The 26,783-nt window shown below is 46.9% G+C and overlaps 1 protein-coding gene across 1 annotated transcript in view; it reads left to right on the top strand.

Annotated features, from left to right (window-relative positions):
- The window catches only part of LOC310800799 (arginase-1-like), a 37,882-nt gene extending 17,525 nt beyond the window's left edge, over window positions 1-20,357 (top strand). The window contains exons 4-8 of the mRNA XM_083664718.1: window positions 1,119-1,281; window positions 6,726-6,820; window positions 9,472-9,576; window positions 16,227-16,363; window positions 19,721-20,357. Coding sequence (XP_083520844.1) covers window positions 1,119-1,281; window positions 6,726-6,820; window positions 9,472-9,576; window positions 16,227-16,363; window positions 19,721-19,884 — 664 coding nt within the window. The 3' untranslated portion in view covers window positions 19,885-20,357. The remainder of the gene's footprint in view (window positions 1-1,118; window positions 1,282-6,725; window positions 6,821-9,471; window positions 9,577-16,226; window positions 16,364-19,720) is intronic.
- Window positions 20,358-26,783: the final 6,426 nt, after the last annotated feature.

Here is a 26,783-nt window from a genome sequence, read left to right as displayed (position 1 = left end):
TGAGCCTTTAAGACTTGAGATTGACTTGGGCCTCAAGCAAAGTTGAATTGGTCATCTGTAAGTCAAGAGTGTGTTGTCTTGAGGTGTCTCTCTCAGTCTGTCTGGCTCTTTGGCTTTCTCCCTCCCACTCCATCTGTCTCTCTCTGCCTCTCTCCCTATTGCTCTCTGTCTCTCTCTCCCTCTTGCTCTCTCTCCATCTCTCTCTCTCTCTCCCTGTCTCTCTGTCTCTCTCTCCCTTTTGCTCTCTCTCCGTCTCTCTCTCTCACGCTGGGGACACACCAATACGCAGAACTTGCGCGCATGCGCCGTGCAGCGCACCTCCGCGCAGAAGGCGCTCTCTGTGTCCACACAGAGAGCGCAGCACACTTGCACGCTCTGCTCGTCCGCTATATATTTTGCCCCAGATCTACTGTCTTCGTTATCATGGGTAGTAAATAACGACATAAATATATAAAGTAATATGTTTGGGATAACTGTTAATGTGGCTACCTTCGGCGTTATAAAATGCAATTGCATCATATTTAAGTCTGTTCTCTTGTTTTCCCAGTGCGTGCTGTTGTAGAGAGAAGGCGAGTCCTAGCTCTCTACTTGTTGCTTCGCAGGCAACGAGCCCCTAGAAGCAACTCCCCCTCTCCAACTGCTCTTTCTCTCTTTTCACACTTCCAAAGGGGCAATCAACAACGTAAATAAACATTATTTTACTTTGAAATTGGTTTTATTTGACGAATGTCCGATTTCCGAGTTCCTGCCTGCCCTGATCTGATCTGTTCAGCTTGACAGAGTCGCTCACGGGCGCAGAGGTCCGTGCACAAAAATAGAAATCTAGGCTATCTTGCGCGCCCTGAGCGTCCGCGGAGCTGCGCGCAAGACAGACGCTTGCGGTGTGTTTTCACAGTCACTCTCCATCTTGCTCTCTCTCTCCCTCTGTCTCTCCCTCTGTTTCTCTCTCCCTCTGTCTCTCTCTCTCTGTCTCTCTCCCTCTGTCTCTCTCTCTCTCTGTCTATCTCACTCTCAATCTTGCTCTCCATCTTGCTCTCTCCCTCTGTCTCTCCCTCTGTTTCTCTCTCCCTCTGTCTCTCTCTCCCTCTGTCTCTCTCTCTCTGTCTCTCTCTCTCCAGCCTGGCGATTGGCTCGGTGCTGGGTCACGCGGCGGCGCTGCAGCAGCAGCTGGCCGTGGTCTGGGTGGACGCTCACGCTGACATCAACACGGCATTTACCTCGTCCACAGGAAACCTGCATGGACAGCCCATGTCCTACCTGCTCCACGAGCTGCACGCCAAGGTCATGCTAGCCTCATATAACACTGATGGCCCGTGTCCTACCTGCTCCACGAGCTGCACGCTAGCCTCATAGCACACTGACAGCCCGTGTCCTACCTGCTCCATGAGCTGCACGCTAGCCTCATATCACACTGACAGCCCGTGTCCTACCTGCTCCATGAGCTGCACGCTAGCCTCATATCACACTGACAGCCCGTGTCCTACCTGCTCCACGAGCTGCACGCCAAGGTCATGCTAGCCTCATATCACACTCAAAGCCCCTGTCCCACCTGCTCCACGAGCTGCACGCTAGCCTCATATCACACTGACAGCCCGTGTCCTACCTGCTCCACGAGCTGCACGCTAGCCTCATATCACACTGACAGCCCATGTCCTACCTGCTCCATGAGCTGCATGCCAAGGTCATGCTAGCCTCATATCATACTGACAGCCCGTGTCCTACCTGCTCCACATTACATTACATTATGTCATTTGGCAGACACTTTTATCCAAAGTGACTTACAATAACACATTTTTGTCAGCAATAGAGCAATCAACTATGCAACACAGTCTATGACAACTACAACTTCTGAAGGAATAGTGGTAAAAGTTTAGCTTTTTTTTCTTTTTTTCTTTTTTTTTTAAGAGAGAGAGAAAAAAGTTAGTTCAAGAGGGGCCCAGATGGAGCCTGAAAAGGTGTGTCTTTAGTCTTTTCCGAAAGATCGGCAGTGATTCGGCCGAAGGTGGAAGCTCGTTCCACCATTGAGGTGCCAGGGACGAGAAGAGTCGCGAACGGGATGAGCGACTTGTGAGCCCCAGTAGTGGAGGAGGGGCGAAGCGTCCTGCGCTGGTGGAGGAGCAGAGGGAACGGTGAGATATTTGGAGCCTGACCATAGATTGTAGGTACAGAGGGGCTGTCTGGTGTACTGCCCTGTAGGCCAGAACCAGTGTTTTGAATTTAATGCGTGCTGAGATGGGAAGCCAGTGAAGGTCCCGGAAGAGGGGAGTGACATGAGAGAATTTGGGTTGGTTGAATACCAGACGGGCTGCAGTGTTCTGAATGAGCTGAAGCGGTTGGATGGCTGCAGCAGGTAGCCCAGCCAGAAGAAGATTGCAGTAGTCCAGGCGAGAGATGACAAATGCATGGACCAGGAGTTGTGTTGCTTCCCTTGGGAGAAACGGATTTTGCGGATGTTGTACAGGGAAAACCTACAGGAGCAGGCAGTTGCTGCGATGTAGGCTGAGTTGGACAGCTGATTGTCAAGGATCACTCCAAGGTCCTTAGCTGTCTGAGAGGGAAACACAGTAGTGTTGTCAATGGAGATGGAAAGGTCGGTGAGGGGACAGTCTTTCCCGGGGAGGAAGAGTAGCTCTGTCTTACCAAGATTGAGCTTGAGGTGGTGGGCAGACATCCAAGCACCAATGTCTTTGAAGCATGCAGCGATACGTGCCTCGATTTGGGTGTCTGAGGGGGGGGGAGAGAGGTAGAGCTGAGTGTCGTCAGCATAGCAGTGATAAGAGAAGCCATGCGATGAGATCACATGGCCAAGAGATCTGATATAGAGAAGGAATAGCAAGGGGCCCAGGACTGAGCCCTGGGGCACACCTGTGCTAAGAGTACAGGATCTGGATAGGGATCCTCGCCATGGTACCTCGAACCTGGTATGAGCGGTTAGAGAGATAGGAGGCAAACCAGGAGAGTGCAGATCCTGAGATGCCTAGATCAGAGAGAGTAGAGAGAATAATCTGGTGATTCACTGTATCAAAAGCTGCAGACAAGTCAAGGAGGACAAGGACAGAGGAGAGGGATGAAGCCTTAGCAGTGTGTAAGGCCTCGGTGACTGAAAGGAGAGCTGTCTCAGTAGAGTGAGAAGCCTTGAAGCCTGATTGTAGAGGATCCAGTAGGTCATTCTGGGAGAGATAGAGAGAAAGTTGTTCAGAAGCAGCCCGTTCAAGGGTTTTGGAAATTAATGAGAGAAGAGAGACAGGACGGTAGTTCTGGATGGCAGTAGGGTCAAGGGAGGGTTTCTTAAGGAGTGGCTTGACTCTAGCAGTCTTTAGAGGAGCTGGCACAAGACCAGAGGACAGAGAGGAGTTGATAAGGGTAGTGAGGAAGGGAGATATATCAGTGGAGATGGATTATAGAAGAGAGGAAGGGATAGAATCAAGGGGGCAGGAGGTGGCACGGTTAGACCTGACAAGCTCAAGGACCTCTTTGGGGGAGAGGGGAGAGAAGGAGATGAGCCCAGTAGCAGGGGTCAGAGAGTTGGAGTCGGGAGTATTGCAGCTATTGACTGAAGGGGGGAAGGAAGAGCTGATGTCAGCTACCTTCTTAGCAAAGAAGGTTACAAAATCATCAGCAGAGAGGGAGGATGGTGGGGGAGGTGAGGGAGGGTTGAGGAGAGAGGAAAAGGTGGAAAATAGTTTGCTGGGGTTGGAGGCAGAGGACTGGATTTCAGAAATGAAGAAGGAGGTTTTTGCTGTTGAGACAGCAGATGTAAAGTTAGAGTGGATAAGGTGGTAAGCAGAGAGATCCCTGGGGTTCTGTGTTTTTCTCCATTTCCTCTCAGCTGCCCGAAGCTCTGTTAGATGAGTTCGCAGAGATTCAGACAACCAAGGAGCAGGGGGAGAGGATCGAGGAAGTTTCGAGGTGAGAGGGCAGAGAGAGTCAAGAGCAGAGGAGAGAGAGGATAAAAGAGTAGTGGAAGCCTCCTGAGTGGATAGGAGAGAGAACTGCTCAGCTGAAGGGAGCAGGGACAGGACAGCCGAGGAGAGGGCTGTCGGTGAGAGAGTTTTTAGGCTGCGTCGGGTGGTGATAGTATGAGTGGGAGCTGGGAGGGAGATTATATAGTGGTGGAGGTTATAAAGTGATGATCAGATACAGGGAGAGGAGTGACAGTGAGGTTGGAAGTGCAACAGGATCGGGTGAAGACCAGGTCAAGCAGGTTCCCTGCCTTATGAGTGGGTGGAGATAGAGAGAGGGAGAGATCGAAGGATGAGAAGAAGTTAAGGAAGAGGGGGGATTGCAGGGCTACTGCCTGGATGTTGAAGTCACCCAGAAGAATGAGTGGAGTGCCATCCTCAGGAAAGATGGAGAGGAGGGTATCCATCTCATCAAGGAAGTTGCCAAGCGGACCAAGCGGGCGGTAGATCACCACAATGTTGAGTTTGACAGGTAGGGAAACAGCAACTGCATGGGACTCAAAAGAGGATATAGAGAGATGAGAGAGAGGAGTAACCGTGTAGGTCCATTTTGGTGAAATGAGGAGACCAGTGCCACCCCCACGCCCAGAGGCTCTGGGGGTTTGGGAGAAAGAGTAAGCCACAGAGAGTGCAACTGGAGTAGCAGTATTCTCAGATATGATCTAGGTCTCTGTGAGAGTTAGAAAGTGGAGGGATTGAGATAGAGCATGAGCTGAGATGGTCTCAGTTTTCTTAACAGCTGACTGACAGTTCCAGAGTCCTGCAGTAATAGTAAAGGGACTTGTGCACTTTGAGGAGGAAAAATTACATGGGTTACTACATCTGAAGCTGCCATATCTACGCCGTCTATGGGCTGATGTTATAACGTGGATGGGGGAAAGACACATAGGTAGAAGAGTAGGTAGTTAGTAAAAGAGAAGTAACACAAAGCCCTATTCTCTGGCCTACCCTTGATGGACTCCCGCAGATAGACTCCCTTTGTCTTTGTGCCCAGAGGCTGCCGCTTACAGCTGCCGCTGTAGGCTGACTATGCTAAGAAATACAGGATCAACAGAGGTGCTCCACGAGCTGCACGCCAAGGTCACGCTAGCCTCATATCACACTCAAAGCCCGTGCCCCACATGCTCCACGAGCTGCACACCAAGGTTACGCTAGCCTCATATCACACTGACCTGTCCTACCTGCTCCATGAGCTGCATGCCGAGGTCATGCTAGCCTCATATCACACTGACAGCCCGTGTCCTGCTAGCCTCATATCACACTGGGTGTCCTACCTGCTCCACGAGCTACACGCTAGCCTCATATCACACTGACAGCCCGTGTCCCACCTGCTCAACGAGCTGCATGCCAAGGTAACGCTACCCTCATATCACACAGAGCCCGGATTATACAGGGGTTCCCACACTTTTCAGACCAAGTACCACTATGTACTAGCCTGGTAAACCAGCTGGTCACGTGCACTCACATTTCATTTAGTTCTGCGGGACCGTCTGGCCTCAAGCCCTGGGAGGGCTTTAAGCAGAAACGGCAAAGTGGAAGAGCCAATTGCACTGTGATTGACAGTGCAAGTTGACCAATCAGGAACACCAGCACTGCACTAACAAAACAATAATGGCCGCCTCCTTGCCTGTCCCCATAAAGTGCAGTTATTGCAGAAATAGACTCAATAATAATCAAACAAGTATCGCCGCAACCGCAGAGTTTCTCGGCGGAAAATATGTTTTTGCCGTTCTCCTGAGTGGATTTGGGTTTGACTGGATCCAACGCTGATTGGCTGAAGGAGTTGTCTGTCAAGGCAAGTACACCCGCCCAACCTCTGCCCACTGCAAAACACAGGGTGAAGGCTTCAGGCCAGACGGGAACGAAGAACGAAATGAAATGTGAGTTCACGTGACCGGCTGGTTTACCAGGCTAACTATGTACCAAACCAAATTTCCCAGGGAGCACTTCCACTGTGGATACCAACTATTTTCCCCCATTAAATACAATTTTCTGATTTAACATGCAATGGCATCAGAAAGGCTAAATAACAACATAAGGCTACTGGTTCAAAAGACACACACACACACACACACACACACACACAGGCTGTGAAAAACAAGACCCCAACATTTAGCCGAAATTTGCAGCATTATTTAGCTACCTTCCTGACAAGATAGCATGACATAGTTGATACCGCCTTAGGTCTTCTAGTTTCATATGATACCAGTACAGTATCTTCAGTCAGTCAGAAACTTCACTCTGGCTTTAGAACTGAGCCTGCTAGCCTCTGAACATAGATTTTCAAAATCATGATATTTCCCGAATATCGCAATATTTCCGAAAATCGGTCTCAATACTCTTGAGGGTTACTGTGTACATCTATGTGTAAAAACTGATACATGTATCTATTTAAAAAAAAAAATTGGGAACCACTGTTCTAATCTAATAATATTTGGACAGAGAGCGATCTGTCACCAGATTTCACTATGTTTAGAACTTTCTGTTTAGAAATGAACAAACTTCCATCAGAGAACAAAGCATTCAAAGTGTGGTAAATCAAATGTGTCTGCATTAAGATATTTGCTCTGGATTTAATAGAGATTAGATAACACAACAAAGATTACATTTATATAATTATATAAATAATGTTAGGATGCTTTTAGATAACAGAACAAAGATTATATGTATATATATTTTTTTTATCAAAGACTATAATGTTAGGATGGTTTTGGGAAAGCGGACCTTATGTCACTGACTATCTGTGAATATCTGTGCCTTCAGATTCCTGCCTTGCCAAACTTCTCCTGGGTCAAGCCTTGCCTAGCAGCCAAAGATATCGTCTACATCGGCTTGAGAGACGTGGATCCAGGGGAACAGTACGTTTCTGCATTTGTTTCAACTGAAAGTTGTATTTGTTGTTGTTGTTGATGGTAGAGAACAGATGCCTGTACCACAAAACAAGATTAGTGGCTTAGCGAGGTAACTTCAGGTTTAACCAGGTTTGCCGTACCACAACGCTAGTTAACTTCTTAGCGATATAGATCACCATAGCAACTTATGCTCTACGGCTAACCTGCTTTGTAGCAGGTTAAGTTCAGAGGATAAGATCAAAACGCATGAAAGACCCACCTTCTTACCAATCAGCTCTCTGGAAACAGCGAGTCCCCATTCATATGCTCCCCATATGAAAAATACATTGCATTCAAAGAAAAAAGGAAAAAGGAAAAAAAACATGGCTCCTGTTGAATTAATCGAGGACTGAAGCCTTGCAGTTGTTGCCGGCCACATTTAAATTAAGCCCTACTTACCACTTTGGAATATGTTTTTATATATTCATTTTTGTGCTCCCAAGTAGGCTAGATATGTTTGACCCCGCCGATCGATTGCAGCTGAACGGTGAGTGGAGAAATATCACTAAACCGGCGTAAAAAGGTTACATAAATGTCTTCAAAGCGCACGGTGCCGTGTGCGCAATGGAGATGAGGCTGACGTTGGGTTGGACATGGTCATACATGCTAGAATAGCCTACTTAGTACATATTAGTACATATTAAATTGCTTAGATGTAGTAGGCCCTACTACATCTAAGCAATTTAATATGGGATCGCCTGCACACAGATGATTCATATCTAGGCTACTCCTGCATTTTGCAGCTGCAACTGTGTTGCTTTTTGCTGCCAATAATATGTGACCACAAAATAGTATATATTTTTTTATAAATTAAATCCATGCCCGCACGTACCGTGTCGATTCAGTTCAGCAGCCTTTTTATGCCTCCGCCGGCGATAGCCAGGCCGGAGGCATTATGGATCCGGGTTGTCCGTACGTACGTCCGTCCGATGTTCGTTAATGCGATATCTGAGGAACGCCTTGACGGAATTTCATCAAATTTGCCTCAAACATCGGCTTAGACTCAAGGATGAAGTGATTAGATTTTGGTGATCAAAAGTCAAAGGCCAAGGTCACTGTGACCTCTCGAACGCCATTTTCAAGCTTGTTAACGCAATATCTCAGGAATGCCTTGATGGAACTTCATTAAATTTGCCTCAACATTAACTTGGCCTCAAGGATGAACTGATTACATTTTGGTGGTCAAAGTTCAAGGTCACTGTGACCTCACGAACGCCATTCCCAAGTTCCTTAACGCGATATCTCAAGAATGGCTTGATGGAATTTCTTCTGATTTGGCTCAAACATCGACTTGGACGCAAGGATGAACTGATTCCATTTTGGTTATCAAAGGTCAAAGTTCAAGGTCACTGTGACCTCACACACCCAATTTCCAAGCTCTGTAATGCAACATCTCATGAGCGCCTTGACGGAATTTCTTCCAATTTGCCTCAAATGGCGATTTGAGACACATCATGAGATCATTATTATTTATTGAGCCTATAAATGGTCTAAATACACCTACGGACTTTGGAAATTTAGACTGAAATAGATTGCACATTACTTCCACTCGCAAAAAAGACATGCAGGTTTTATTGAGTTTATTGAGAGGGTGAATTGAGCTAGATAGCCTATTTGGAGGCAGAAACCGCTCTTCAAAGAAATTACTGATGTGAATAAAAGTAGTAACTTTAGACAGTCATTCGGGAACAGACTAATAATATCCAACGCGGATTTTGATTCTGACATACATAGTAAAGCTTCACGATTTGCGCTTTGAATGAATGAGGAAATAGGGGTGTCTGGTGCTTTTAAGGCATTTTCATGTGCACACGCTCTCAACTTGATTATAAAAACCTGGATCCACTTAACGAGTTGAGAACTACATTCGTGGTATGACTTAACTAGAATCATGCTGGATGGCAATGATCTGGTTAAGCCAAACCAGATCAAGGGACAGATCCTGGATCTGCATGCTTACCCTACATCTGTGGTATAGCCTACAGGAGAGACAGTAGAGAGGTTTCTGATTCCAACAGTGCAGATGCAGGCTCTTCAGCAATAAGTAAGATTTGTATTGCCCCATAGCACAAAATGCCCTCAAACTGTGGGTGGTTGATATATTTGTTGATGACCACCTAAATTGATATCATCAGTAATGTCACTCAAGCCAGCCTTTCTGAGAATGCGCAGTTGAGCTTGCTCATAGTCATTTGATATTGTTTGACATGTATGGAGATGTAATTATGTTCTTTTCTTCATGCTATTGCTCCTGTATGTATGATATAGTGTCTTGTAAGCCCATGTGGGCTGGGCACCTTTTGGTGCATAACACCAAAAAATAAACGACTTACTTACTAAAACTTTTTTTTGCATTCCTTTAAACCAAGACTATGACAAGTAAATAATAATAAATATTCTGTCCAATGATGATATTTGAAATCATTTATTTCGTAGCTTTGATGAATATGATGAAATGCAAAAACACTTTGGCGTAGTATGTTATGCGATATTTGGATTTATGTTTTTGATTTACTGATTAATCTTATGCAGCAAGATTTTTCTCAAATGGATATGTGACATCTTCTGAACGGCAGCTCTTGGTTGATTGGAACTGTCTGGTGTGTGTTCTTCTCCAGTTACATCCTGAAGCTCCTGGGCATCAAGGCATTCTCCATGACGGAGGTGGATGGACTCGGCATAGCCAGAGTGATGGAGGAGACCTGTGACTATCTCTGTGACAAGTAGGCCCACGTGTTGGTCTGGTTCCTCATTACATTCTGTGTGGTCTGGACCTGAACGTCACTGTCAGACGTTCTAACAGCTTGTGAGCTGCTGCAGATCAGTCATGTCCAAAAATATTGCTACTTTCCCCCAATTACTCCACAAAAATGTTCTTGTCTCGACTTGTTTCAGTGAGCGAAGTAGCTAATTGCACCGCTAATCAAGCTAGCAAGCAAAACACGTTTCACTTCCTAAAGTTACTTCACAAATAAAAGCATCCCGTTACATTACATTACATTACATTATGTCATTTGGCAGACGCTTTTATCCAAAGCAACTTACAATAACACATGTTGTCAGCAATAGAGCGATCAACTATGCAACACAGTCTATGACAACTACAACATCTGAAGGAATAGTGGTAAAGTTAAGTTAGTCATTTTTTTTTTATTTTTTTTTTAAGAGAGAGAAAGAAGTTAGTTCAAGAAGGGCCCAGATGGAGCATGAAAAGGTGTGTCTTTAGTCTTTTCCGAAAGATCGGCAGTGATTCAGCCGTCCTGACTGAAGGTGGAAGCTCATTCCACCATTGAGGTGCCAGGGACGAGAAGAGTCGCGATCGGGATGAGCGACTTTTTAGCCCCCGTAGCGAAGGAGGGGCGAGGCGTCCTGCACTAGTGGAGGAGCGAAGGGAGCGGTGAGAGGTTTGGAACCTGACCATAGATTGCAGGTACAGAGGAGCTGGCTGGTGTACTGCCCTGTAGGCCAGTACCAGTGTCTTGAATTTAATGCGTGCCGGGATGGGAAGCCAGTGAAGGTCCCGGAAGAGGGGAGTGACATGAGATAATTTGGGTTGGTTGAATACCAGACGGGCTGCAGCCTTCTGAATGAGCTGAAGTGGTCGGATGTCGGCGGTAGGTAGGCCGGCCAGGAGCACATTGCAGTAGTCCAGTCGGGAGATGATAAGTGACTGGACCAGGAGTTGAGTCGCTTCCCTTGTGAGAAAGGGATGGATTTTGCGGATGTTGTAGAGGGAGAACCTACAGGAGCGTGCTGTCGCAGCTATGTTGGCCGAGCAAGACAGCTGGTTGTCAAGGATCACCCCAAGGTTCTTAGCCGTTTGGGAGGGAAGCACAGTGGTATTGTCAATGGAGATGGAGAGATCTGCGAGAGGGCAGTCTTTCCCTGGGAGGAAGAGTAGCTCTGTTTTACCAAGATTGAGCTAGAGGTGGGCAGACATCCAGTCACCAATGTCTTTGAGGCATGCAGAGATGCGAGCCTCGATTTGGGTGTCGGAGGGGGGGAAGGAAAGGAAAAGCTGGGTGTCATCAGCATAGCAGTGATAAGAAAAGCCATGAGATGAGAGATCACATGGGCAAGAGATCTGATATAGAGAAGGAAAAGTAAGGGGCCCAGGACTGAGCCCTGGGGGACACCGGTGGTAAGAGGGCAGGATCTGGAGATGGGTCCTCTCCATAAGACCTGGTATGAGTGGTTAGAGAGATAGGAAGCAAACCAGGAGTGTGCAGAACCTGAGATGCCGAGGTCAGACAGAGTGGAAAGAAAGATTTGGTGGATGACTGTATCGAAAGCAGCGGACAGGTCAAGGAGGACAAGGACAGAGGAGAGGGATGAGGCCTTAGCAGTGTGAAGGGCCTCTGTGACTGCAAGAAGAGCTGTCTCAGTAGAGTGAAAGGCCTTGAAACCGGACTGCAGATGGTCCAGGAGGTCATTCTGGGAGAGATAGAGAGAAAGTTGGTCGGACGCTGCTCGTTCGAGGGTTTTGGAAAGGAATGAGAGAAGAGAGACAGGTCTGTAGTTCTGAATAGCAGTAGGGTCAATGAAGGGTTTCTTAAGCAGAGGCTTGACGCTTGCAGTCTTTAGAGCAGGCGGAACAAGACCAGAGGACAGAGAGGAGTTTATGAAGGTAGTGAGGAAGGGAGATATGTCAGGTGAGATGGTTTGGAGGAGAGAGGAAGGGATAGGATCGAGGGGGCAGTAAGTGGCTCGGTTAGAGCTGATGAGTTTAAGTACTACATCGGGAGGGGAGAGAAGGAAGTACATCCGGGGACGGGGGCAGAGAAGGAGGATTGGAGTCGGGAGTGTTAGTGAGTGTAACTGGAGGATGGAAGGAGGAGCTGATGTCATCCACCTTTTTGGTAAAGAAGGTTACAAAATCATCAGCAGAGAGGGAGGAGGGAGGGGGAGGGGAGGGAGGGTTGAGGAGGGTGGAGAAGGTAGAAAACAGTTTACTGGAGTTGGATGCAGAGGACTGGATTTCAGAGATGAAGAAGGATGTTTTTGCTTTGGAGACAGCAGAGGTGAAGTTGGAGTGGATAAGGTGCAGCAAAAGAGATCTTCAGGGTGATGTGATTTTCTTCATTTTCTCTCAGCTGCCCGAAGCTCTGTTTGATGAGTTTGCAGAGATTCGGTCAGCCAAGGAGCAGGGGGAGAGGATCGGGCAGGCTTAGTGGTGAGTGGGCAGAGAGAATCAAGAGCGGAGGAGAGAGAGGATAGAAGAGTGGTGGACGCAAACTACTCGGCTGAGGGAAGCAAGGAGAGGACTGTAGAAGAGAGGGAGTTAGGTAGAGAAAGTTTTTAGGTTGCGTCGGGTGGTGGTAGAGTGAGGGGGGAGGAGGGCAGGGAGATGGGAAGAGAGAAGGTGATAAAGTGGTGGTTGGATACAGGAAGAGGAGTCGCAGTGAGGTTAGAGGTGGAGCAGGATCTGGTGAAGACCAGGTCAAGCACATTCCCAGCTTTGTGAGTTGGAGGAGATTGAGAGAGGTAGAGGTCGAAGGATGAGAAGAAGTTAAGGAAGTGCAGAGATTGTAAGGTTACTGGCTGGATGTTGAAATCACCCAGAAGAATGAGTGGAGTACAATCCTCAGGAAAGACGGAGAGAAGGGTGTCCGTTAGTTTGTCAGCAGAAAACTTTTGGACATGGAAATGGACTTAAAAGTTCCAGGCAACTTGACACTGTCAACCGCCTTGAGATAGCTCTTGTTATAATTTGGCGCTATATTAATTATGAATTGGTTCATTGATCAAGGACGCAGACACCATAGCGCAGGAACAGGGCTTCGGAGGGCACTGCGTGAATGAGTAATCTTAAAGAAAAAAAATCTAAATGATCTGATTCCAGCATCTTAAATGTGAATATATATATATATATATATATATATATATATATATATATATATATATATATATATATATATATATATATTTTAGAACAATATACGAACAAAACAAACAGGCTCATACACAGAAAAAGAAAGTACATAAGATAGGAAAAAAAAAACATACATCATGAACATTCAACATTAGTGCTGCTAACAGCCGTACAAAGTGTTTATGTGCTCGTAGGAGATAATGGACAAGGGATCCCACGCAAGGGGTCCATAAGATACCAGCTGGGCAAGCCATCCATCACCCCCAACCTTAGTCAACTCCTCTATGATAGTAAACTGAATATCTTTGGGTTGTGCACAAAACAAGAGATTTGAGGACATCATCTTGGGGCTTTGGGAAACACAGAAAGACATTTTTCACCATTTTCTGACATTTTATAGACCAAACAACTAATCAATTAATTGAGAAAATAATCGACAGGACAGTTTTTCCTTCAAACGTTTGCTTTTTGGGATCTTTTTTGTCTCGCTGTAAGACTTGTGACCTCGAGACCTCGGGTCCAACATCATTCTTTAAAACACCTTGATAACCTCCTGATGTCATGATGCCAGGCATGTGTTCAAGGCTGATGCTGTCCTTGTTACAACTGCCCAGCCCCGAGCCAGTTATATGGTTGGGAACTCTCCAAGGTGCTGAAGCCATGTCCACTGCGGTGCATAACCCATGCTGGGTTATGAGAACTGTCCGACGTGCTGAAGGCAGCCCCGTCCACTGCTGGGCAGAATCTGCGCCAGCTTTCCCCCGGGGACCTGAAGGATCTCCAGGCAGGTTGCTGGTTTGCTGCCAGCGAGAGTCAGCGGACTATAGGAGATGGGTAGCTATCAGTCTGCAAATAGTCTCACTGGCCAGCATCCTCTCCCTTCCGTCCGAGGAGTCTGGCACCACAGGTCTCCATAGTGGGATTGCGATGGGCAGCGCTTAGCGGCAGTGCCCTTGGAAAATAGTTTCAAACAATCCAACTTGCCGTTTTCAGCGTGTAGCAATGAGCTAGCGTGTAGGTTTCTGCCATTAGCTTGCTAGCTAGTTAGCGTCACTGCGGCGGCAGGGCACTATTTACAGTGACACACGGAGGAGGGAGCGGAAGCAGCTCTGATTGACATGGTCGGAGCCAATGACAGAGCTTGTAATAGGCCGGGAGCGGACATCCGGCTGCCACCGAAACAGTCGCTCAAATGGGAGGGCAGAGTAGAGCAGGGGAGGGTTTATCCCAGTAATGGAGACCTGCAGCGCCAGACTCCTCGGACGGAAGGGAGAGCTCTGACCATGTCAATCAGAGCGGCTTCCGCTCCCTCCTCCCTGTGTGTGGCTGTAAATAGTACCCTGCCGCATCAGTGAAAACAACAACGCTAACTAGCTAGCAAGCTAATGGCAGAAACCTACACGCTAGCTCGTTGCTACACGCTGAAAATGGCAAGTTGGATTGTTGGAAACTATTTTCCAAGGGCACTGCCGCCAAGCGCCACCCATCGCAATCCCACAATGGAGACCTGCGCCGCCAGACTCATCTAACGGTAGGGAGGGGAGGCTGGCCAGCGAGACTATCCACAGACTGTCAGTGCTGAGTCTTGATTCAACACCACACATCCTCACTGGTCCACAGACTGTAAGTGCTGAGTTTTGATTCAACACCACACGTCCTCACTGTCTCCAGTCAACACCACGCATCCTCACTGACTCCTATCTCCAGTCAACACCACATCCTCACTGTCTCCTGTCTCCAGTCAAGACCACGTGTCCTCACTGTCTGCTATCTCCAGTCAACACCATCCATCCTCACTGTCTCCTAACTCCAGTCAACACCACACATCCTCACACCAATCTGTTTTAATCATTCTTTTCTGCCCTCATGGTCAGATAGAATTTGCCATGCCTGGAGTGAAAAGGGGCTGGTCTCCATCAGTGACCTGTATATTGATGGCCAATTTGCATCCTTTGATCTTCTGAAGAGAGCATTTGAGTTGCCCCAAAGGCATCTTTATAGATATATACAAGCTAGACATTATGTCCGATCCAAGATTCTCAATTTTGAAGTTCTCCCAGATCAACATGTTTTTTTTAAGGTTTTGTTAAGCCCTCCAAACTCCAGGCATCTTATTTCTAAGTTTGTGTGTTTGTTCGACGATTGCATTAAGGCCCCCACTGAGAGGATCAGAGAGGTATGGCAGGAGGAACTTGATGTGGATCTGTCTGAAATCATATGGGACAGGAGTCTGTCTGTGGTCCAGCTCTACTCAGTTAATAACAGACATAAACTTATCCAATTTAAAGTTGCTCACCGTCTTCATTACTCCAAGCATAGGTTACACAAGATATATCCTTCGGTCTCACCACTATGTGATAGGTGTCGGAGGGCACCCTGTCCCATGCTTTTTGGTTTTGCCCTTCACTATCAGGATTCTGGGCCAAAATATTTGACTGGTACTCCAAGGCCTACAAAATAACCCTCCAACTGGAGGCGGAACTCACCATCTTCGGCTGCTCGGAGTCCTCTTTGCTCCTCCCAACGGCCGTGCCTCAATCTCTGACACAGGGAATGACAGTTGCCAAGAAACTAATTTTGAAGGAATGGAAGTCCTCCTCTCCACCTTCTTTTCAGCTGTGGCTGACAGACATGATCTCAGTTATACGTATGGAGAGACTCAAATTCCAGAGGACAAATTCTTTAGGGAGATTTTCTGTTGTTTGGGACCCGTTCCTGACCTATTTCGATCGGGCTAGGGGCGGTAATTGAGTTTCTTTTGGATCCTTTGCACAGTTTTTTTTTTTTTTATCGTTTTGTAAGCACTTTTTTTTTATGACTGGTAGCACCATTTTGTGGCATTGTAATGTTGAATGTATGTATATATGTTTTTTCTTTTCTTTTTTCCTGTTCTTGTTTTATTTTCTTTATGTTCTGAAAATGTAAAATAAAAATAAAAAATAAAAAAAAGAACACAACACATCCTCACTGTCTCCTGTCTCCAGTCAACACCACGCATCCTCACTGACTCCTGTCTCCAGTCAACACCATGCATCCTCACTGTCTCCTGTCAACACCACGCATCCTCCCTGTCTCCAGTCAACACCATGTGTCCTCACTGTCTCCTGTCTCCAGTCAACACCACATATCCTCAATGTCTCCTGTCTCCAGTCAACACCATGCGTCCTCACTGTCTCCTGTCTCCAGTCAACACCACCCATCCTCACTGACTCCTGTCTCCAGTTAACACCACGCGTCCTCACTGTCTCCAATTTGAATTAACCAATTTGAATTAACAAATGACAAGATCATCTCTGTAATTGCATATTTTCATATCAGCATGCAGGGCCGCCATGCTGAAGTATCTGCCTCCTGTTGAGTCCAAACTGGGCCTATGGAGAAATGTTTGATCAAAATACCATAGATTGGGGAGAGAAATCTATCAAGCACCTTGAATTGCCTTTGTGTATGAAAGGTGCTATATAAATAAAATTTGACTTGACTTGTTTACCTCCATAACAGAGTGAAGAAGCCGCTCCACCTGAGCTATGACATCGATGCCATCGACCCGTCGGTGACGCCGGCCACCGGGACGCCAGTGGTGGGCGGGCTGAGCTACAGGGAGGGAATCTACATCACAGAGGCCCTCTGCCAGACAGGTGGGACCACAGCAGCAAGATACTTAATTAAAAGTGACATTTCTGGGGGGTGTCTGCTGGGTACTGTAGAGGTAAAAGCACTCGCCTACCACCGCAGAGACCCGGGTTCAATTCCCGGCAGCGGTACTTCCGGCTTGGTCAGATGTTCCTACAGACACAATTGGCCGTGTCTGCGGGTGGGAAGTTGGTGGGGTATGAGTCCTGATCGCAGCACTAGTGCCTCCTCTGGTCGATCGGGGCACCTGTTCGCGGGGAGGTGAACTGAGGGGAATAGCATGATCCTCCCATGCGCTGCGTTCTGCCAGTCAGGTGGAAAGAAGCGGCTGGCGACTGCACATGTATTGGAGGAAGCATCTGCTACTCTACAACTGTCCCCAGATCGCCAGAGGGGGTGGAGCAATGACCAGGACACCAGGGAAAAGTGGCCAAGTACAATTGGGGAGAAAATGTGAGAAACACTGATTTAAAAAGTACAGTATATATATATATATATATATATATATATATATATATATATATAGTTACAAGATCGGCACAGTCGTTTGCTCAAATTCTTGCTCATAGTCTAGGACTGGCATTATGATGTATAACATGTGAACAGAAACAATTAATCAGGCTGTTGGATTGAGATGCAGACTCACTCATTATCTTTAGCTGACGTGGTCTCCAGGAGTGATCCCAGCCCTGGAACAGCTCTGACGGTTGGATACGTGAGGGATCCGGGGTACTCCTCACGTGCTCCGATAGTCCTATGAGACAAAACATAAAGAGGGTGAACAGTGCACAACGAAAATATAAACTAGCATAGACTATCAACAAGCTGCCTTGCGGGCCGTCCATGTGTTCTTACAGTGTTGTTTTGTGAAGGCTGTATAAATGTGTAACCTGACACTGTCATATGGTTTGTTTTCACATAACCATATGGGAACGAGTCACGCGATAAACCTTGGTACTTGGCCACCTCACAGCCTACCACCTCATCCTCTCCAATTTCACTGCTGCAGTCTCTCATGCTAAAACCTCCTTCTTCACCTCGCTAATCCAGTCTTCTGCCTCCAACCCCAGCAAACTGTTCTCCATTTTCTCTTCCCTCCTCGACCCCCCCTCCCCCCCTCCTCCCTCCTCCCTTTCTGCTGACGACTTTTCAAACTTCTTCACCAAAAAGATCCAAGACATCAGTTCATCCTTCCCACCCCCAGTCTTTCCTATCATCAATCCAATCTCTCCACCCCCTATTTCCAGTCTCTCTTCCTTCTCTCCCCTCTCCTCCGAAGAAGTTCTGAAACTCATATCATCAAAGCGTGCCACCTCCTGCCCTCTTGACCCTATCCCTTCCTCCCTGCTTCAATCCATCTCCCCCGACATCTCCCCCTTTCTCACTTCCCTCATTAATTCCTCTCTATCCTCTGGTGTTTTTCCGGCACTGAAGACTGCACGGGTGAAACCCCTACTGAAAAAACCATCCCTCGACCCCACTGTCATTCAGAACTACCGTCCCGTCTCTCTCTTGTCATTAATTTCCAAAACACTCGAACGTGCAGTATCCAATCAACTTTCCATTCATCTCTCCCATAACAACCTATCCGATGCTTTTCAATCTGGCTTCAAACCCGCCCACTCCACTGAAACTGCTCTCCTCTCTGTCACTCGGGCTCTTCATTCCGCCAAAGCTGCATCCCTCTCCTCAGTTCTCATACTTCTCGACTTATCTGCTGCATTCAATACCGTCAATCACCAAATCCTCCTCGCTACTCTCTCCGACCTGGGTATCACTGGCTCTGCACTCTCTTGGTTCTCTTCCTATCTCTCCCACCGCTCCTATCAGGTCTCCTAGAGAGGATCCCTTTTGACCCCCTGCACTCTTTCCACGGGTGTCCCTCAGGGTTCTGTCCTTGGTCCTTTTCTCTTCCTTCTCTACATGACTTCATTCCGCCACATCATCACATCCCATGGTTTTTCATACCACTCATATGCCGATGACACCCAGCTGTTCCTTTCCTTCCCCCCCCTCTGACACTCAAGTTGAATCACGGATCTCGGCTTGCCTCATAGACATTGGCACCTGGATGTCCAACCACCACCTCAAACTCAACATCAGCAAAAACTGAGCTCCTCCTCTTCCCCAAAGCCTGTCCTGTAACCAACCTCTCCATCTCCCTCAACAACACTACTGTCCTTCCCTCACAAACAGCCAGAAACCTTGGAGTCACTCTTGAGAACCAACTGTCCTTCACTACCCACATCACAGCAATAGCCCGGTCCTGCAGATTCGCCCTTTTCAATATTCGCAAAATCCCTCCGTTCCTTTCCAGACAAGCAGCGCAACTTCTCACCCAATCACTCATCCTATCGCGTCTGGACTATGTTCTACTGGCCGGTCTGCCTGTTTCTGACATTCAACCACTCCAACTTATTCAAAATGCTGCAGCCCGCCTTGTTTTCAACCTACCAAAATTCTCCCACATCACCCCCCTCTTTCATGAACTTCACTGGCTTCCCATCATTGCAAGGATCAAATTCAAAACACTAGTTCTGGCCTACACAGTTCACCACACAGCCCCACCATACATCAGTTTCTAGATCCCTCACCGCTCACTCCGACCCTCCACAAGCTCAGGATGCCTTGCCCCTCCCCCCCTACGTGGTTTTAACAGCTCCCGATCACGACTTTTTCCCCATCTTGCACCAAAATGGTGGAACGAGCTCCCCTCTACAATAAGAACGGCCGAATCACTACCCATTTTCAAAAAACAGTTAAAAACCCATCTTTTCAGACTTCATGTTGCCCCCCTGTAAACCCTCTCTAGCTCCTATGCACTTTGACTCTTATGCACTTTTATCTCTTCTCTCTTCTACCTTGCTATCCTCCTATTCTTCTTATCCGCACCTCTATTGTCTGTAAATGTGTTTTAATTTAATTGCTGTTTATACATTTGTTCGTTTAAAACTTGTATTTATTTTTTCTTTTTATTGCTGTACTGTGTTATAACCCGGTTGTATGTCGCTTTGGATAAAGGTGTCTGCCAAATATCAATAAAGTAAAGTAAAGTAAAAGTAAACCGTTTCAAAGGGCAGGCACTTTCAACAAATACCTGACAGGTGATTGGATGAACCATCTGTCACGTATCACGCCTATCACGGGCTCGCTCTCGCTGGCGTCACACCTAAATCCCGCCCGTAGGTGTCTCATCGGACGCTGATTGGTGCAAACCACTGGTGGTTCAGATTTAAACCAATAGATTGGAGCGTGGCAAGATGATCGTGATCTCATGATATCACACGAAGGTTGCGGTTATTCAATCAATCAATCAGATAAAGGGATGTGTGAATTAATTCCTTGTGCTCTCCTCGACACAGGCCTCCTGTCGGCGGTGGACCTGGTGGAGGTGAACCCTCTGCTGGGCCCGACGGAGCGGGAGGTGCGGTCCACGGTGAGCACAGCCGTGGATCTGCTGCTGGGCTGCTTCGGCCGCCGGCGAGAGGGGAACCATGCGCCGGACTATCGCCTGCCCGAGCAGTGACCCACACAGGGAGGCAGGGAGACAGAAGTTGGGTTTCCATAAAATGTATCGCAAATTTGAACCGAATTTTCTGAAAATCGGCAAAACAAAATGATATAGTCTGCATGTTTCCATCCACTATTATTTAGGAGTTGGTGCACAGCAATTGTGCTGTCTGCCAGTGCCTGCTGATTAAAACCTGATGCGTGCTGTTGTCTTGCTGGCAGCAACCAAGCTGTATGAAAATTAATGATTAATTATTCAAACTGTTTTGATTATCCACAATGCTACACCATGAAATGGATTACCAGGTGCCACTCTTCGATTCGGGATAGGTACATAATGTGTAATCCATGTAGCAGTTACTGTAAGTGAATAAAATGTCTAAAATGTCGAATACAAGTCTTCAGCTTACTGTGATATTGTTAGATATTGAGTGTAGTGAGTCCAGTGTCCTTGCCTGCTTTTTTGTATGTGTGAAAATAAAATCACAAATATTTTCATGGTTGTCCGTGTATAGTTTCATGTTATGATCCAAACCCCTAGACTGGGTCATCCTAGCCTACCTATTCATAACAAGCCTTTTACGTTCGGGGTGTAACTTTTGGCAGTATTAGCAAGACAACATGAAAGTGCATGGTTTTTGGTTAAACAAGAGGTAACCGAGAGACAGAGATGGGAAAAGTGCTGACATTCTGTACTTGAGTAGAAGTACAGTTATTTGTGTAAAAAACTACTCTGGTAAAAGTAGAAGCACTGATTCAATTATTTTATTCAAGTAAAAGTAAAAAAGTACAGGCTCTGAAATGTACCCAACGAGTAAAAGTAAAAGTAAAAGTATTTTTACCGTATCTTTCTGAATGACTGAACCTCACATCATAGAATATAATTTGAGGATAAATGACCCCCTACAAATGTTTTACACATCTTAAAACTCTACTTTAAATAGTGCTATGTTTTTTCCACACAAAAACCCCCCCATTAAAATCACATCTAGTCCTCCCTCATTAATATTTCCATGATATATGAATGTGCAAATAGTTAGACAACTTTAACTGCTGGATACAAGGGGCTCTATCGTTGCATCGGCCTATGAACTGCGCCCAACGCCAGACGCAGCCCAGAGTAGTGGGCGTGGACCAGCGCACTCGATATTTTGGTATCGGCGCTACACGCAGCCTTAGCATTACAACCACGCCTTTTAAGCGTAAAATTATGCACAGTCTGCTCATTGGACAAGTGCAGTAAACCAGTCCCCAGCTTGCCTTTTAAGCTCCAATTCCACGGAGCGATCCAGTCCGGTCAAAGCCAAGCGCTCTGCTCCCCCCCTCCCTTTCATCCCCAAGCGCTCTGCTCCCCCCCTCCCTTTCATCCCCCTCTGTCTGTCTCTAAATATATAGGCTATTATTCCATATTATTATGCTTCTCAAACCAATCTAACTGCAGTTTAAATACTGCAAGCATGTAAATACGCTACACTATAGCAAGATCAAAGTGAAAAGAATGTTCTAAACGCATCGGCTAGAAGAAAAATAGTGTAGCCTATCCCTATGATGAGATTAGATTGGTGAAAGTTTGTCCAGAATGATATAGTTTTCTCTCCCCTGCTGCACAGGTAGGATGATGCATATAAATATAGCCTACATTATGTATAGTCATTGCAGAAATGTTTTTTTTTTTGTAAAACTAAATGTGAAGTAGGGCCAATTTATTGGAGCAGACATCACAGTATAGCACATGACAGTAGAACCGCGTTACACTGTCACTTATCTAAATCACGTTAATATGTTTCACATATGGCTGTGTTTGGATTTTGCGATTTTATTTTGTCCAATATTGAAATGTGCTGCAATTGCATGTTGTGGACCATTACACATTATTTCGATCTATTTCGATGTACCTTTCTATCTATTTAGGCTAATTTGGATGCAATTTATTATCAAAATGTATTAGCCCAATGCATGCTGGGAGATTTCACGTGTGGCTGTTGCAGGGCAGCCAGGCAGTGAATGTTTGGCCAGAATGATCTCGTTTTCTCACGCCTTCACTGCACAGGTAGGATGATGCAACAGTCTCTGAATGTCACAGGCTCAAAACTGTCATGTTAGAAAAAACTGTCATGTTGTTATACTATGTACGGTATAACAAATTATTTTTTCTGAGAGAGAGAGAGAACTGGCAAACTTTTTTTCAAGCAGTCGTATTGTGCCTGTCAGACTGATGAGCAAGAGAGAGGGAGTGACACAGAGAGAACGGGGACAGAGGAGAGGCAGAGGACCGCTCCGCACAACCGGCGCACTGAATAGGCCTGGTTCTCAAAAGCGCAAAGCGCTAAATTAACGCCAGGAGGGAAGATATCATTAGGCCGGTATTTAAGGCCGAAACGCCCATTCTCGCCCATTCTGGGACTGTGCCACTATATATAATGCTTTGTTTTGACAAACATACATACCTGATTCACGTTGACTGATATATCTATCTGCATTCATGGTCAGGAAAGAGCACTTTTTACAGGCTGAAAAAAAGGCAGGGGCTCCAGCCCCCTTTGATGTATATGTGTGCACGTGCCTGGCAGGGACATGCAGAAAATATTAGAGGGGCAGAGGCTCAAATTCTTGCTGTCTGCACCGCCGAAATTTCAACATGAAACTGAAATGGGGAAGGGGGGGGGGTGGGCGGCTCTCTGTATAATGCTTTGTTTTGACAAACATACATACCTGATTCACGCTGACTGATATATCTGTCAGTGTGCGCCTGTGCTGCTGTCGTTCAGTCTGCATGTGGCTGAGTGCGCACTGCTGGAGTGGGCGGGGATGGGCCGTCTCGCTCTCAACAGTCAATGGGCAAGCCACGTGCGGTTTTTGGGCTGCTGCCTTCAGGGGCGGCTTAGAAAAACACTGGTCCATGCAGAGGCCTATTAGAAATGGTACATTCAAGGCCAAGAGAGCTCGGAAAAGGCATTTCTCTTTGAATGCTGCCTTCAGTGACTGCATGGAAAGGGCAATTTCCATACAAAGCACCATTAGAAATGCTTCATTCATGGTCAGGAAAGGGCACTTTTTACAGACTGAAAAAAAGGCAGGGGCTCAAGCCCCCTTTGATGTCTATGTGTGCACGTGCCTGGGGGCATGCACATGCGGTTATTTAAAAAACAACGATTGGAAAAGCCGGATTATTGGCAACTCTGGCAGCAGCGAGATGAAAATCCTCCTCTCCTGGGAGAAGAGGTGGGAGGAGTGAAGAGGAGCAGGGCGCTTTTCCTGTTCAACTTTCCTCAGCTTTCAGCGCCAAGAGCGGCGCGCTGTACTAAAAAAAAGAAAACACCACCAGCTTTTAAACGCGATGAAATGCTTCTTGAAAGAGATGCGCGCTAAGCGCGTACTTATAGAGAATGAATTGCAAAAAGATGCTGTGAGCGCATACCAGTGTTTTTCAGCTCTGCCTATTACGACTTACTTTGCCAATTCCTCGCCTGCCTTTTGCTATCTTATCTTTTCTCTGCATGCGATACCCACATCGCTACTCAATAACTCTTCTCTCTCAATCCGCGGACATCTGAAACAACCGTTCTATCGCTAAACGTTAGCCTAGCCGCCTGCTAGGCTAACGTAAACAAGAGCTGCTAGCCACAAGCTAGCAGCTAACGCTAAACTGTTTACAATGCCCTCGCTCTCCCCCCTGGATAATCACCATGCTACAGGACTATTCAATACGACGACGCTTAGTGGATCCGTGGAATCACGCTCATTTCCTTCGGATGATGAGGTTTTCTTCAAGCTGCCTGATGCTACTTCAACACCAGCTCCCTCAGTATCTCGAGTCCTGTCCATCGCGCAACTAACTACAACATCCGAGCGACTGGTCCGTCAACCTAGGCTACCAGCCTCTGCTCCCAAGGCCTCGGGTCCCCGGGCATCGCAACGGCGTGAGCTGCTTCTGGCCGCAGCACTATGACACGCTCCTGACATGGCTAACGCCAGCCATCCCCCTCCCGAATCGGGTAAGATCGATCCAACTCTTACTATCCACTCTCTCTTAGATATGATTAAACTATTAGAAAATCGTGTTTCCCAACTAGAGAACGATAAACGCCAGTCACTTAATGATAGTCTTGTTACACTTAACCAGACTGGCTTCCCTGATAATTTACAATGTACCCCAGTAGCTGATGTGCATTGTGAATTAAGCGAGGATGCTAGCTGCGGTCCAGCTGGTGCCCTCGTTAATGCTACCCCGCAGCACGAGCAGAACAACCCGGCCAATGTTTCGTTGGCCCCACAGTCTGTGGATGATGGGTTTACAGTTGTCTCACGCTGCCATGGCATTAAACGTGCACAGCCCGCCGCTGTGCAGCCCGTTTCCCAACAAACCACTTCGGTTGAGATTCGGAATAGATTCACGCCGCTTGCTAACTCTCCTGTTCAGCATGCTGCATCGTCCGCTCCGCCCGACAATATTAAACCCTCTATTCTATTGATTGGAGACTCTATAACCCGCAATATCAAGCTTAACACACCAGCCGAGATAGTTTGTCTGCCCGGGCCAGAGTACCCGACATTGAAGCTACTCTTATGGCTCAATTCCACCACATTTAACAGCCCTGCACAGCTCGTCCCCACTCGGCTCTAATCGTTTCGGCTCGATGGACGTTTTGCTTCCACCGCGGATCATCTGCCCCCACCCACCCCCGCCCCCGCATCTCTGTCCTTCGCTTATAGCCGAAGTAGACATAACGTTACAATTAAATCCATCCACAGAACTTTTAAACTGTTTATGAAATACTGGTGCCTCCAAATGACCTACAGTGGACATGGGCGAATGTGACAATCGGCCAGGAAAATGGATATCACTTTGTAGTTAGTCAAACTCAGGCATGCGCTGCGCTGCGCGCGGACGGAAGAGGCGCAACAGAGTGAAGCCTGCCCTGTACCCCGCGGCCTCTCAGGCAAGACCGCGGCTTCACCAAACACCCGCTGCGGCCTAGCGGAGCGCTGCAGCTCAACTAACTACAGGAGCTTGCTGAGCAGCGGACTTTTTTCACTCTGAAAACAATTGAAACCACCGCCACGACTTTATTTCACAAAGGCGAAGGCAGCAACACAAAGACTGATGGAAATAACATAACAGAAGAGAATGTAAGCCCACTAAACTGGTATGCAGCGCATTGACAGTCAGTAGATAGAGTAAACACGATTCTGCCTGGCCAATCAGTCGTCTACAATGTTTTCACGTCACCGTATGAACCCGGGTTGACAGAATAGAACCCCGACGAGGCAGGTACGAAAAGTAGCACGACTCGACTCCAATACAACCCGGGCTGGGACAGTTTAAACCGGTGGGATGAGACAATTTATCGAGTCGAGCGGAGCGGGATCGCGCTACTACCTGCGGTGGAAATGAGCCATTAGGGTGCTAACAAACAGCCATAGACAGACAATTACCCAGGCTACCCATGATAACATCATACTACATGTTGGCACCAACAATGCTAGGTTTAAACAATTGGAGATCACAAAGCACAGCATAACTAGGACCTGTGCTTTTGCTAGCAAGATGAGTCGGCATCCATTAATTGTCTCTGGTCCCCTCCCTGTCACACTTAACTCTGACATTTTTAGCAGGCTGTTCTGGCTCAATAACTGGCTGGCCAAACACTGTGCTGATAAGGGCTACCTATTCTTAGATAACTGGCCCTCCTTTAGAGGCATGACTGGCATGCTTAAGGTGGATGGCATCCACCCTACCCCATTGGGCGCCAGCACTCTATCAAAAAACCTGGATAGTTGCCTACGGCAAACCCAGACTACTATCCTTGATTGACAGTTTCACCCACAACATGCAGGGCCACAGGCTGCTAGACAGCCTGTTAGTTCTACTTGTGCGGTTATGGAGTCTGCTAGTTCAATTAACATAGTCTATCCAATACAGACTGTGCTCCGTCCGCGCCGCACTATTACTAGTAACCGACCCATAAACGCTCTGCAAAATCCTAACCCAAACCGTATTGTTATTAATCCGATTGTTACCACCGCCGCTCCGTCTCCGTATTATACCACGATCTCTCAAATTAACACAGTTTCTCTTCGTCGCTCCGTCCCCTCACGCCGCTCTCGTCCACCCCTCAAAACGTTAAACACCAACCTCATTGAGATTAAATCTACTCTTGGTGTCGAATGCTCTAAATTAACTAACACTGATGATAAACCTATTCGATTTGGATTCATTAATATCAGATCAATCACCAATAAAGCCCTCCTGGTCAATGACTTAATCATTGAACATAATATTGACGTTATGGGATTATGCGAAACCTGGCTAAAACTGGACGTTGTTCTTCCACTCATTGAAGCCTCCCCCCCTAACTTTGACAATTCGCATGTTGCCAGAATGTCAAGAAATGGTGGGGGCGTTGGCCTAATTTATAACTCAAATCTAGGTCTTTTGCTGGATCAAAAGTATAAGCTCTTATCTTGTGAGATACTTACTATGAGACACTCTAATATAGCTGGCCTCGGAGCCTTCTTCCTAGTTATGCTTTACCGCCCACCTGGGCCCTATTCATCTTTTCTTGATGAATTTTCCAATTTTCTCTCTGACCTCGTAACCTGCACGGATAATATCCTTATCATTGGCGATTTCAATATTCATGTTAACTGTAAAGCTGACCCACTCTGCAAAGCCTTTCTATCTTTAGTCGACACCCTTGGCTTTGCTCAGCTGGTTCATGAACAAACGCATTCTAACGGCAACACGCTTGATCTCGTCCTCGCTCGTGGGGTTAACGTCTCAGATCTGTCAGTCATGATATACCCTCCAGCACTGTCAGATCATTATCTCATTCAATTTAAAATAGACCTGCCCCTCCGGCAATCAAACCTCGCCGATACCTATACCGCCCGGCGTATCGATAGTTCTACTCC

The sequence above is a fragment of the Poromitra crassiceps genome, assembly GCF_964638095.1.
Source record: "Poromitra crassiceps genome assembly, contig: HAP1_SCAFFOLD_85, whole genome shotgun sequence".
Taxonomy (NCBI): Eukaryota; Metazoa; Chordata; class Actinopteri; order Beryciformes; family Melamphaidae; genus Poromitra; species Poromitra crassiceps.
Note: the sequence above shows the minus strand (reverse complement) of the source record. Positions and strands in the feature narration are given on the sequence as shown.